Raw genomic sequence first — 12,319 nt, forward strand, 5'->3', positions numbered from 1 at the left:
CTGTCCTATGCCTCTAGCACAGAGGTCAAAAGAACTGCTTAACTTTTCAGCTTTAAATTATGAATTACAGTCATAAGTACAATTTAAAGTTGAAAAGTTAAGCAGTTCTTTTGACCTCTTTGGTTTTTATATTGTTGAGTATTTCAAAACTGGCCAGTTTGATTCACTGTTAAGATTAACTAATTTCACTATATCATTATATATCTTGGGTCTTTTCAAAGAAATAAAACTGTATAGATAATACTAAGCCATTTTCTGTTACTGTAATTGATCTTTCACCCCCAAGTCCAGTCCTTCCATAATTTCCCTCCTAGGGTACTTACTATCCTGATGTTGGTGTCATTGTGTTGTCTTTTTACTTCATATTTCTGTAAGTTACAGGCATTACCATACACAGTAGTATTAACCTAAAAGGTACCTTATTGTGCATGTCTTTTTGCAGTTTTTTACTCAGTATTTTTGGTATTTGTTTGTGTTGATATATATAAATGCCAAATGATAATCTACTGAGAGTAAACAACAATTTATAGATTCCCTCCCCCTTGGGGCCCCCCATTTTTTTACAATGGGGGGTGGTTTGCACTTACTACCACCCATAATACCATGCAAACAAACCTTTTAATAATCTTTGCATATAGAGAAATTTCCTTAGGGTAAGGAAGCAGAATTGTTAGATTATAGGCAATATACATCTTCCGCTTCACTAGATGTTGCTAAGCTGCTTTCCATCATGATTATACAGCTTAATATTCCCACCAGCAGCATATGAAAGTTCCTGTTTCCCATTGTTGGTAACGCTTACTGTTACCAGACTTATTTTTCTTTCACCAGACCTCTTTTTCTGGTTTCTGTTTTATTAAAATAACATTTTAATAGCTGTTAATAACATTTTCTGTTTGTTATTTATAATAACAGATTTTATTAACCTTTTGATTTCTTTGTTTGAGAATCACCTGCTTGTGTCCTTTTCACATATCTCTGTTGAATCATTTGTTTTTCTTACTGATTTGTAATTATTTACATGGTCTGGAAAGTGATCCTTAGTTTCTGCCAGTGTGTGCTATCTTTCCATTTTTTGTCTTATGTAGAAGCTTTGAGTGTTAAGAGTCTTATGTGTGTCTATGACTTAGTTTCCTTACTACAGGCAAATTCTATTGTGTTCTAAACCCTGTTTTTTTATATTTAGGTGTTTAATCCATCTGGCTAACTCTTGTATGTGAGATATGGTAGGAATTAAATATTCTGTAGTTCCTCGTGTCAACACAGAGGATGCTTCCTCTCTTGGATAAAATATCCCTCTGTGTACCATGTAACTCCCTATAAATTTGTGTCTTATTCTTGAGTCTGTGAGTGTGGATCTTCTATTTGTCTTGACATCAATACTGCATTCTTTTAAAATTTTATTTATTTTCTGGCTCTGCTGGGTCTTTGTTGCTGCATAGGCTTTCTCTAGTTGCGGGGAGTGGTGGCTTGTCTCATAGCTCAGGGGTTCTAGAGCACACAGGTTTAGTTGCTCCATAGCATGTGAGATCTTCCTGGACCAGGGAACAAACTTGTGTCTCCTGCATTGGCAGGTGGATTCTTAACCACTGGACCACCAGGATAGTCCCAATACTGCATTCTTAGTTATTCTAACATACTGTAAATCTTGCTGTGTCTGGTGAGACAGATTTTCCTTCTTCCCCTTACTCTTTGAAGCTGCCTTGATTCATTTTGGTTCTTAGATCTTCCTCTTTGTCTAATCTGTCTTTCCTAGTTATTTCTGATGACTGTGGAAATTCATTTTAGTTTTCAAACAGGATTGTTTCTGAATTTTGTTCAAAGTATCTTGATCTTAAAGTTTCAAGGCCTTTTTTCACATTATTCTAAATAGGCTTAGTTTTGCTTCATATTTTTAATTCTAACCCTGCTGTTACTTCTGTCATATACAAAATTACTTCTTTATATTGTGATATTTTTTGCAATCTCATAATTTAGCTTTCTTAAACTTTTGAAATGTTTTCAAACTTATTGTAAAGCTACAAAAGTAAAAACAGTGGAAAGAACACCCATCTGTCTGCCTTTTACTCAGATGTACATCTTTGGTTAACAGTGTTTTCTGTTTAACATTTGTTCTTTCCACATTCACTCTTTTTCCTTAAATCATTTGAAGTTACATATATTATGGCCCTTTCATGACTGCTCCAGCATTCTAACTACTGCCTGTTTGTTGTTCTTTATGAAAAAGCCTAGCGACTTGGATTGTAGGAACATGTATTCAAGGGGAATTTGTATTTGCTGTGTCAGGAGCCGCAGGGGTAACACTGGCTTGGAACACATTTTTTTATTTTCTTGTCATAGAGATTCTTTATGTGGATAATAGAAATTTGAAATGCATACCCATTGTTAAAAATTCTCTGGGGAATTATCCTTCAATTAAAAATAATTTTAAAAAGTTATCCAGGGAACCAGTTTCTTCACAGTGCTTCTGTCCTGATTCCAGACGCAGGCAGGGACAGCCAAGCTTCTTTGCCATCTCCCTTTACAGCTGAGGTTTTTCGTTGTTTTCTTGGTTTACCTTTTGCTTGAAATACCAGTTGTTTGTCCTGGGTTTGTGTAGGTGAGATGGACGTGGGGCATGAATTCCATCTCCCTATTTCACATGGACTCAAGACCTTGCCTTCTGACCATCTGTGGGTTTTAAAATCCAACCCTTTTGTTCCTAAGACCACTAGGTCTGCCAGCCTCCCAGCTGTAAGAGTTATGTCATCTGGTGACGTGAGCAGATGTGTGTATGAGTAAGTGAGTGAATGTGAACTCATTCATACATTTAAGAGAGTGTTTTATCTGTTGCTTTATTTATTGCAGGACCATCTTATAGTTAAAATTATGTTGAGCTTTAAGCACAGGTCTGTGTCTATGATTTTTTTTCACTAAATACGTACTACAGTACTTATGTAGGGTTAGCTGAATCAGCAAATACAAAGGAACCGTGTATAAGGAGGGCCAACTAAGTTACATTTGGATTTTTGAGAGTGTAGAAGGTCAGTGACCAGTAAGGGTCAATTATATAATTTATGAGCACGTGGTGTACAGGGGAGAGATAAAGCAAGCCAGTTAAAATGTAAATTGTGTAAAAGATATTCTTAAATATGTAAATGGAACCTTAACTGCTATTTAAATGTATCTACTTAAAAATCATAATATTAAAAAAAATTTTAGGGGTAACTTGGCCGTTTCATACAAATATTTTTCAGTATTAAATTTTTTTTTTTTATAGATTACCAAGAGAAATATCAAGAGTTACTTGAAAGAGAAGACTTTTTTCCAGATTATGAAGAAAATGGAACAGATTTATCAGGGGGTGGTGATCCGTAAGTTCTTTAGATCCTTTTTTTGTTTTGAGGGTTTGGGTTTTTTTTTTTTAATTTTTGTTTTCATTTTTCTGTTTGGCCATGTGATACAGCTTGCAGGCGAGATCTTAGTTCCCTCTGCAGAGATTGAACCCAGCCCCACTGCAGTGGAAGTACGGAGTCCTCAAAAATGAACTGCCAGAAAATTTCCATCTTTAGCTGCTTTCTTTGTGAATTCCTGTGGCCATAGTTTGTGGATGGAGTCTATAGACTAGAAAAGATGATGAAAGAATGTGCATTTTGATTTAATGATGTTAAAGTAGTAGATACGTAGTAGTTATTTATCAGAAACTTTCAGAAAATCATATTAGAGAAAACACTATGACTGAAAGTTAAATATAGTTAATGTGAAAAAACTAGTAATGTAGCATATTCAAACAATTTTTATAAAATAGATTCTATTAACTTTAATACTATAAGATCTTGGGCAAGTTCTATGCCTTTTTCTCCGTCTATTGAATAGGAATAGTAGTACCCCTCCTTGAATTTTTTTGAGACCTAAATGAGATACATAAATAACTTGGAGTAGCTACCTGGCACACAGTAAAAGTCTCAAAGCTTGGCTGTTAAGGGATTAAAATTAGAACACCGATAACTATATGAGAATGTTGAGACTGATAAATTACAGTCCTATATCCCATATCTCAGTCTTTACCTGCCATTCTTTATGACAAAAGAAACTTTTATTGTATTGTTCACTTATCATTAGATCATGCTACATTTGTATATAGAAGGACCAGGAACTTGAGGTTTAGTCCCAGTTCTGTTAACAATTCATGTGAATTTGAACAGGCTACTTAGATTCTCCTCTTCATAAGCAGAGGGCAGAAATAAATATGTGACTTTATTTTTTCTTACCCCATCTCATGTATTGTAGGTTAAAAAAAAAAGAATCACATTTATTCTTTCTCCAGGTTCAGTTCAGTCACTCAGTCATTTCCGACTCTTTGCGACCCCATGAATCACAGCACACCAGGCTTCCCTGTCCATCACCAACTCCTGGAGTTCACTCAGATTCATGTCCATCAAGTCAGTGATGCCATCCAGCCATCTCATCCTCTGTCGTCCCCTTCTCCTCCTGCCCCCAATCCCTCCCAGCATCAGAGTTTTTTCCAGTGAGTCAACTCTTCACATGAGGTGGCCAGAGTACTAGAGTTTCAGCTTTAGCATCATTCCTTCCAAAGAAATCCCAGGATTAATCTCCTTCAGAATGGACTGGTTGGATCTCCTTGCAGTCCAAGGGACTCTCAAGAGTCTTCTCCAACACCACAGTTCAAAAGCATCGATTCTTCGGCGCTCAGCCTTCTTCACAGTCTAACTCTCACATCCATACATACCTACTGAAAAAACCATAGCCTTGACTAGACGGACCTTTGTTGGCAAAGTAATGTTTCTGCTTTTGAATATGTTATCTAGGTTGGTCATAACTTTTCTTCCAAGGAGTAAGCGTCTTTTAATTTCATGGCTGTAGTCACTATCTGCAGTGATTTTGGAGCCCCCCAAAAATAAAGTCTGACACTATTTCCACTGTTTCCCCATCTATTTGCCATGAAGTGTTGGGACCGGATGTCGTGATCTTCGTTTTCTAAATGTTGAGCTTTAAGCCAACTTTTTCACTCTTCTCTTTCACTTTCATCAAGAGGCTTTGGTTCCTCTTCACTTTCTGCCATAAGGGTGGTGTCATCTGCATATGTGAGGTTATTGATATTTCTCCTGGCAATCTTGATTCCGTCTTGTGTTTCTTCCAGTCCAGCATTTCTCATGATGTACTCTGCATAGAAGTTAAATAAGCAGGGTGACAATATACAGCCTTGATGTACTCCTTTTCCTATTTGGAACCAGTCTGTTGTTCCATGTCCACTTCTAACTGTTGCTTCCTGACCTGCATACAGACTTCTCAAGAGGCAGGTCAGGTGGGCTGGTATTCCCATCTCTCTCAGAATTTTCCACAGCTTATTGTGATCCACACAGTCAAAGGCTTTGACATAGTCAGTAAAGCAGAAATAGATGTTTTTCTGGAACTCTCTTGCTTTTTCCATGATCTAGCAGATGTTGGCAATTTGATCTCTGGTTCCTCTGCCTTTTCTAAAACCAGCTTGAACATCAGGAAGTTCATGGTTCACGTATTGCTGAAGCCTGGCTTGAAGAATTTTGAGCATTACTTTACTAGCATGTGACATGAGTCTAATTGTGTGGTAGTTGAGCATTCTTTGGCATTGCCTTTCTTTGGGATTGGAATGAAAACTGACCTTTTCCAGTCCTGTGGCCACTGCTGCGTTTTCCAAATTTGCTGGCATATTGAGTGCAGCACTTTCACAGCATCATCTTTCAGGATTTGAAACAGCTCAACTGGAATTCCATCACCTCCACTAGCTTTGTAGTGATGCTTTCTAAGGCCCACTTGACTTCACATTCCAGGATGTCTGGCTCTAGATGAGCGATCACACCATCGTGATTATCCGGGTCATGAAGATCTTTTTTGTACAGTTTTGTGTATTTTAAATATGTCTGACTTTCTGATAGTGTCATACTTTTATATACTAGCTTAATAGAGAAAAATACAGGGATGTGCTTCCAAGCAGTTAGGAAGGCTCAACCCTGCTGAGAGCACCAGTGGAAACTGAAAGTTGTCCTTGCCATTAAATGTCAGGTTATCTCTAAAGTTTAGCTTGGTAAGCGTTATATTCTCTTTGCCCTAATGAACTTGTGGCATTTCAGTATGTGGCCTTGTACTAGAAATGAGGGAAGAAGGATAAAGACCCATCAGCAGTTGGTAGGACTGGCAAGATAATTTTGTCACGTGTTGGTGGAAAGGGTCCTGGGGGTGGGGAGATACACACTTTCATGACTTAGTATCTTAAACATTTTCTGAATTAAAAAAATAAACCTCATCTGTGTTGCTTTCACAGGTACTTGGATGATATTGATGATGAGATGGACCCAGAGATAGAAGAAGCTTATGAAAAGTTTTGTTTGGAATCAGAGCGTAAGCGAAAACAGTAAAGTTAAATTTCAGCGTATCCATTTTATAAAGCAGTTTAGGTTATGGTGATTTAGCAGAACACAGGAAAGCAAGAAAATGTGTCACACTTATACCAAATTAAGGGTGTTGAGTTATGTTACTAATGTATGCAACTTTAATTTTGTTTAACACTTTCTGCCAAAATAAACTTTATCCCCTATAACTTAAAATGTGTATATATATATAATAGTTTATTATGTACAGTTAATTCCACTGTTTTGGCTGCAATAAAATCGATTTTGAAAAAAATGAAAAATGTTGAAAGTAAATTTTACTAGCTGGTTAGTAGCTTATCCTTTAAATTCTACTTTTCTTGAGGGAAAAATTCTTAGTCTGAAAATACATATAACTGCAAAAATGTAGCATCCTTTGTTAGATATGAGTATTACAGCTTTCACTTAGTTTTACATTTAGTCTCAAAGAATTGAGTTTCAAGTATGAATCACAGTCACAAATATCTTTAGGACTTGAAGTCTTAGAAATGTCATTAACAACTGATTTACATGTCCAGATGCTATTTGATACCAAGGGCTTTTAAAATGGCATTTTAAAAAAAAGTAAGAACTCCCAACTAAACAACCAAGATCTTCACTGAGGATTTGTTGCAGTTCTAGAATTTTTTTTTAACCTAACTTCATTACTTTAAAAACCTAGAATATTATTCTGCTTCATTTATATGGCTTTCTCATTTTTGTTTTATAGCATAAGTTGCATTGACTTTTTTACTAGAGAATTTTACTAGATCTTTGTCACTCAAGTTTTCATCTGCTTTATAATCAATAAACCTTGAACCACTTTTCTAATACTTTTACTATAACGTGGTACCACCTCAGCCCTACCTTAGTAATATTTTTACCTATGTCAAAAATCTTTTTCCAGCTAACTAAAACTTATGTACAAAAAGATCACCTGTAAATATGCATGTAAATAGTTCTGTTAATAACCCACTGTTTTACATTTGGTACATCTGTGTCTGCTAATTCAATTAGCTTTCTCACTTTTTGGCTTGTTTGTTTGGTCTGGATTAAAATTAGACTTTAAAAATAAAATTTAAATAGTTTTGTTTCCTCTAAGTTTTTGGAGTAGTATCCTGGAATTCTAAAGAATTTCTATTGAATTTTTTTACATGACATCATAAAATTAAGATTTGAAATCAAACTACTAGGATAGATATTCAATGTCTGTTGAATGAGTTTCAATAAACATTCACATCTACTTGGAAAAACTAGCAATTATGAAATGTAAACTCTTAGTGTTCTTATTGTAAAAGGCAAGTATATATGTAATAATAGAATTTTTTTTCAACATGGTGGCTATTGCCTCAATCTGAAGTTCTCTGGAGGTTATGCTCACTGTGAATGAATCTCAGGGATGAGGGGAAGGGCGTGTAGGAAAAAGGCTGGACGTTAGGCTGGGGCCAAGAATATGCTCCCTGAATATACTTTAAACTTTGTGCAGTTACTCTGTGAATAACCACCCAGTTTTATCTGCTAAATGTTACTAATATACTATGCTTACAACAGCTAGCAATAGGATCAGTATGTTCCAGTTACTGGTGCTGCTTAAGTAACCACCCAGACAATAACCATTTTATCATGCTCATGTTTCTGTGGCTTAGGAATTTGGACAGGGTACAAGAGAGGGTACTATTCTTCTAGTCTGCAACATTTGGGAAAAGTAAGGACTGGGGTGGCTGGAACAGCTGGCTGCTGTCATCTTCTAGAGTTGTCTTCATGCACATGGCTGATGACTGGGCTGAGGTGACTTGAAGCCATCCTTGACCTGAAGCACCTACACCTGGCCTGTCCACGTGGCTTAGACTTCTCACAACATGGCAGCTGGTTAAGAGGGGGCATTGCAAAGACCCAGGTAGAAGCTGCATTCAGAAGCTGCAAGCAGCACTGCTTCTGCTACAGTCTCTTTGGGTTCTGAGTAGCTCGCTAAAAAGCCATATCAGATAGGAGGCCTGCAGGGAACGTGTGGACATGTTTTAAATACTGAAAGGAAGAGTTGGCCTTTAGGATTGCCATGTCTTCCACAGAAACACAGATCCGTTCATCTTTTGTAACAGGGATTATTAGTACAAATCTTTAATGAGCAAGGACACAAGGGTGCCAGTGAATGTTAGTCTTGTAACAAAGTGCAAATATTAGTCTTGGAAGTTGTGTCATTAACTCAGACCCTCTGTCTGTATTGTCAGTGCCCTGCAGCCAGAGACTACCAGGGCCACACCTGTACCTGAATATGTTGGTTTAGTACTTGTCGAGAGGCAGAGTATCCACCATCTAAGTCACTTCAGTCGTGTCGACTCTGTGACCCCATAGACAGCAGACCACCAAGCTCCCCGTCCCTGGGCTTCTCCAGGCAAGAACACTAGAGTGGGTTGCAATTATGTCAATAAGAGTGTTCACAAGAACCTATTATAGGATTGGGGCTTTGGATAATTTGGGAGAGGGCCTAAGAAACGAGATTTGCTCTAGCATGGATGCTGTCAGAAAGCAGGGGAATTCTTTTTTTTTTTTTTAGGGGAATTCTATGATTAGGTATTTTATTCAGTCTTATCTGTCATGAGGATAGTAGGGTATGGATTAAGTTGTCTTTTTTTTTTTTTAATTGTCACATTTATTAAGAGGATGCTTGGTGTAGAGTAAAAAACTGTTGGGCTGAAGGATTGAAAATCAGCTTAAACTGAAAAAGCAGCAGCCCTGCCTGTTAATCAAGCTGGGAGGTCAGACACAGATAAAGCCAGCTGCAGCTTAATAGACAACGTTTTTCCCAAGGTCATGACCCCCAGTGTGTGTGTGTGAGACCAGGGCTTTGTTATCACTGATGCTTTCAGACCTGCTTTGCAGTTCTCATCCATCTTTTAGGGGATACCCAGTTGCTAAACTGCCCTCACCTCAGGATAGCAGCCAGTCCCTTAGTTAAACCCTGTTTCTAATCCTGCTACAGAAAGAGCATTCAACCAGGAACTGGTCTCTCTCCCCTTAGAGCTTCCTCAGAATTCCTCAGCAGGAACCTAGACCTTACAACGAAGATGCGCTCCTTCCCCTGTGGAGAGCCTCATTTGAAGTGTACTTTCTTGCTTACACATCAAATATTTTGTCAGACTACAGGCTTGAGCCCAGTGGTCTTTAGCTGACTAGACCTTAGCAGATAGAAATCATTTAAGGGCATGTACACCACAGCTGGATTGGGTCAGCCTAGCAAAACGCCAGCCCGGGGTGAACTGGACACTGCTGCTGCATCCGGGCTGTGGGAGGTCACTTCTTTTAGGCTTGTACTACTGTCAATCCATAGTCACCTTCATTTAGGCTGCCAGTGATCTGTGTTTCTTCATTCTCTTGCTCAATTCAAACCCTGTGTACTCTGTCTGCCTCTTTATTCCCTGATGATTTCCTTCACAGAAAAAAAAAAAAATCACTGGAGAGATGTTCACAAATGCATCTGAATACACTTCATCTCTCCTCTTCCTCTATAGGAAGTATCCCTCCTATTATTAAAGAACAATTTTCAACATGTGCTTGGACTCCATGCCCTCTCACTCTCACAAACTCTGTTGTTACTTGGTCTGTTTTTTTTTTTTTTTTTTTTTAATATTTTTCCATTGGCCCTTTGCATGAGTTTGAATATGCCATTCCTCTCATCAAAAGAAATCTGGCCCTCACATTTCTCCCTAATAACAGTCCTGTCCCTGCTTCCTCATCAGACTTCCCAAGTATTCTCTCTTTTTTTTCCATTTTCTTACCTATTTGCTCTTCAAACCCACTGTATATTCTGCCACTAGCGTATACAACAGCCCTTATTACAGTCAATGATGACATCCATGCCATTTAATTGAATAAACACTTAATTGTTTAGCTTGTTCTCTAGGCAATATCTGACACTGTCAACACCAAAATTGAAAACATCCCAAGTGGCGTTAGTGGTAAAGAACCTGCCTGCCAATGCAGGAGACCCAGGAGATGGGAGTTCAATCCCTGGGTCGGGAAGATCCCCTGGAGGAAGGCACGGGTAACTCCAGTATTCTTCCCTGGAGAATTCCATGGATAGACAGCCTGATGGGCTCTGGTCTGTGTGGGTTGCAAAGACAACTTGAGCAACTAATACACACACACAGGCATCTAGAATACAACGGCTTGCTTCCTCCATAGCTTTGTGCTGTTTCTCAGGGTTTGGTACTGGTGTTCCTCAAAGCTCAATCCTAAGCATTCTTTTCTCATGTCAGCCCAAAGCTTCAATTAGCAGCTATCACTTTCAAATAAATATGGAGGGAGGTCAATATCACTGCTGACCTCCATATTTATTTCTAATATCCTGATTCTAGACCTTTATTGTTTCCACTGGGCGGTCTCACAAAATTTATGTTATACTGTACCCTGAACTTATTCTAAACACTCACCTCTCATTGAGGGCACTGACACCTATTCACTTTCTCCATCCAGAAACCCCTGGAATTGTTTGAACTCTCACTGTTAGGTCATCTCCAAGATTTAAGAGTTGATCTCCTAAATATTGGAACTGTGTTCTCCATTGTCACTGTCTAGTCTTGAGTCTGAACTGCTCTCGTCTCTGCTGTTGCTCTTTCAAAAGCCTTTTGAAAGAGCCACACGTTCTCATATCCTTCAATTCACTCTCCATTCAGCACTTGCAGGAATTTTTCTAAAGTATTGGATTGGCAAAAAAAAAATCCAATGCAAAAAGCACCACAAAACCCCTCTGTAGTAGACAAAATTTATATATAGGAGGTTCTTACACAGTGGAAGGGGAAAAGATGGGGGTTTGATAGGGCCTAAGTTAGCAGTGTGTAATAAAACTGAGGTTACAGATCATGGTTATCTGAGGTTATTTCACCTGACAAAAGACTGAAGTCAATTTGCATATCAGACTTTTTAAAATGGAGATGAATTTAAGGAGTTATATTTCTCAGTCCCTTAGTGCTGCCACCTTTGTTTAAAGCCCTTGTAGTAGTTTACCACTGCTTTTAAGATAAAGTCCATAATTCATAAACCTGCACTGCCTATTTCTATAATCCAGTTTCAAGCTTCTCTTCCCCAAGAAGAGCCTTTTTATCCTCTTTAAGCATACTTAGAACAAACTGGCTTTCTTTCAATACTTTTAAGAGAGAGGCCAGATTTTTCCTTTGGGCCTCAGGGCCTTAACATATGCCATAATCTCACCTTGAAACACTTTCCCCCTCTACTGTATTTAGCTGCTTCCCTGGTGGTGCAGAGGTTAAAGCGTCTGCCTGCAATGTGGGAGACCTGGGTTCGATCCCTGGGTGGAGAAGATCCCCTGGAGAAGGAAATGGCAACCCACTCCAGTATTCTTGCCTGGAGAATCCCATGGACGGAGGAGCTTAGTGGGCTACAGTCCACGGGTCGCAGAGTCGGACTTCACTTTTACTTTTTGGATTTCAGTGGAAATATTTCCTCAGCCTGGATTAAAGTGAAAGTTGCTCAGTGGTTTCCAGCCCTGCGACGTCACAGATTATATACATTCCCTGGAATTCTCCAGACCAGAATACCTGAGTGGGTAGCCATTCCCTTCTCCAGGGGATCTTCCCAACCCAGGAAGATTCTCGAATTGCAGGCAGATTCTTTACCAGCTGAGCCACCAGGGAACCGCGGTTTAGGTTGCCCACTATAAACTCTCACCAGGGAGAAGGAAATGGCAACCCACTCCAGTGTTCTTGCCTGGAGAATCCCAGGGACGGCAGAGCCTGGTGGGCTGCCGTCTATGGGGTCACACCGAGTCGGACACGACTGAAGTGACTTAGCAGCAGCAGCAGCAGCAGCAGGGCTTCCCTGGTGCCTCAGACGGTAAAGAATCCACCGGCAATGCAGAGACTCTGGCTCGATCCCTGGGTGGGGAAGATCCTCTGGTGAAGGCAATGGCAACCCAC

General features: G+C 39.0%; 1 protein-coding gene across 3 annotated transcripts in view; it reads left to right on the top strand.

The window, feature by feature from the left end:
- The window catches only part of PAIP1 (poly(A) binding protein interacting protein 1), a 29,848-nt gene extending 22,217 nt beyond the window's left edge, over positions 1–7,631 (top strand). The window contains exons 10-11 of one of the 3 annotated variants that reach the window (XM_018065514.1): positions 3,260–3,353; positions 6,302–7,631. In XM_018065514.1, coding sequence (XP_017921003.1) covers positions 3,260–3,353; positions 6,302–6,395 — 188 coding nt within the window. In that variant the 3' untranslated portion in view covers positions 6,396–7,631. The remainder of the gene's footprint in view (positions 1–3,259; positions 3,354–6,301) is intronic. The other 2 variants (XM_018065512.1, XM_018065513.1) reach the window with 2 other exon arrangements.

Source organism: Capra hircus, chromosome 20, assembly GCF_001704415.2.
Source record: "Capra hircus breed San Clemente chromosome 20, ASM170441v1, whole genome shotgun sequence".
In the NCBI taxonomy this organism is placed as follows: domain Eukaryota; kingdom Metazoa; phylum Chordata; class Mammalia; order Artiodactyla; family Bovidae; genus Capra; species Capra hircus.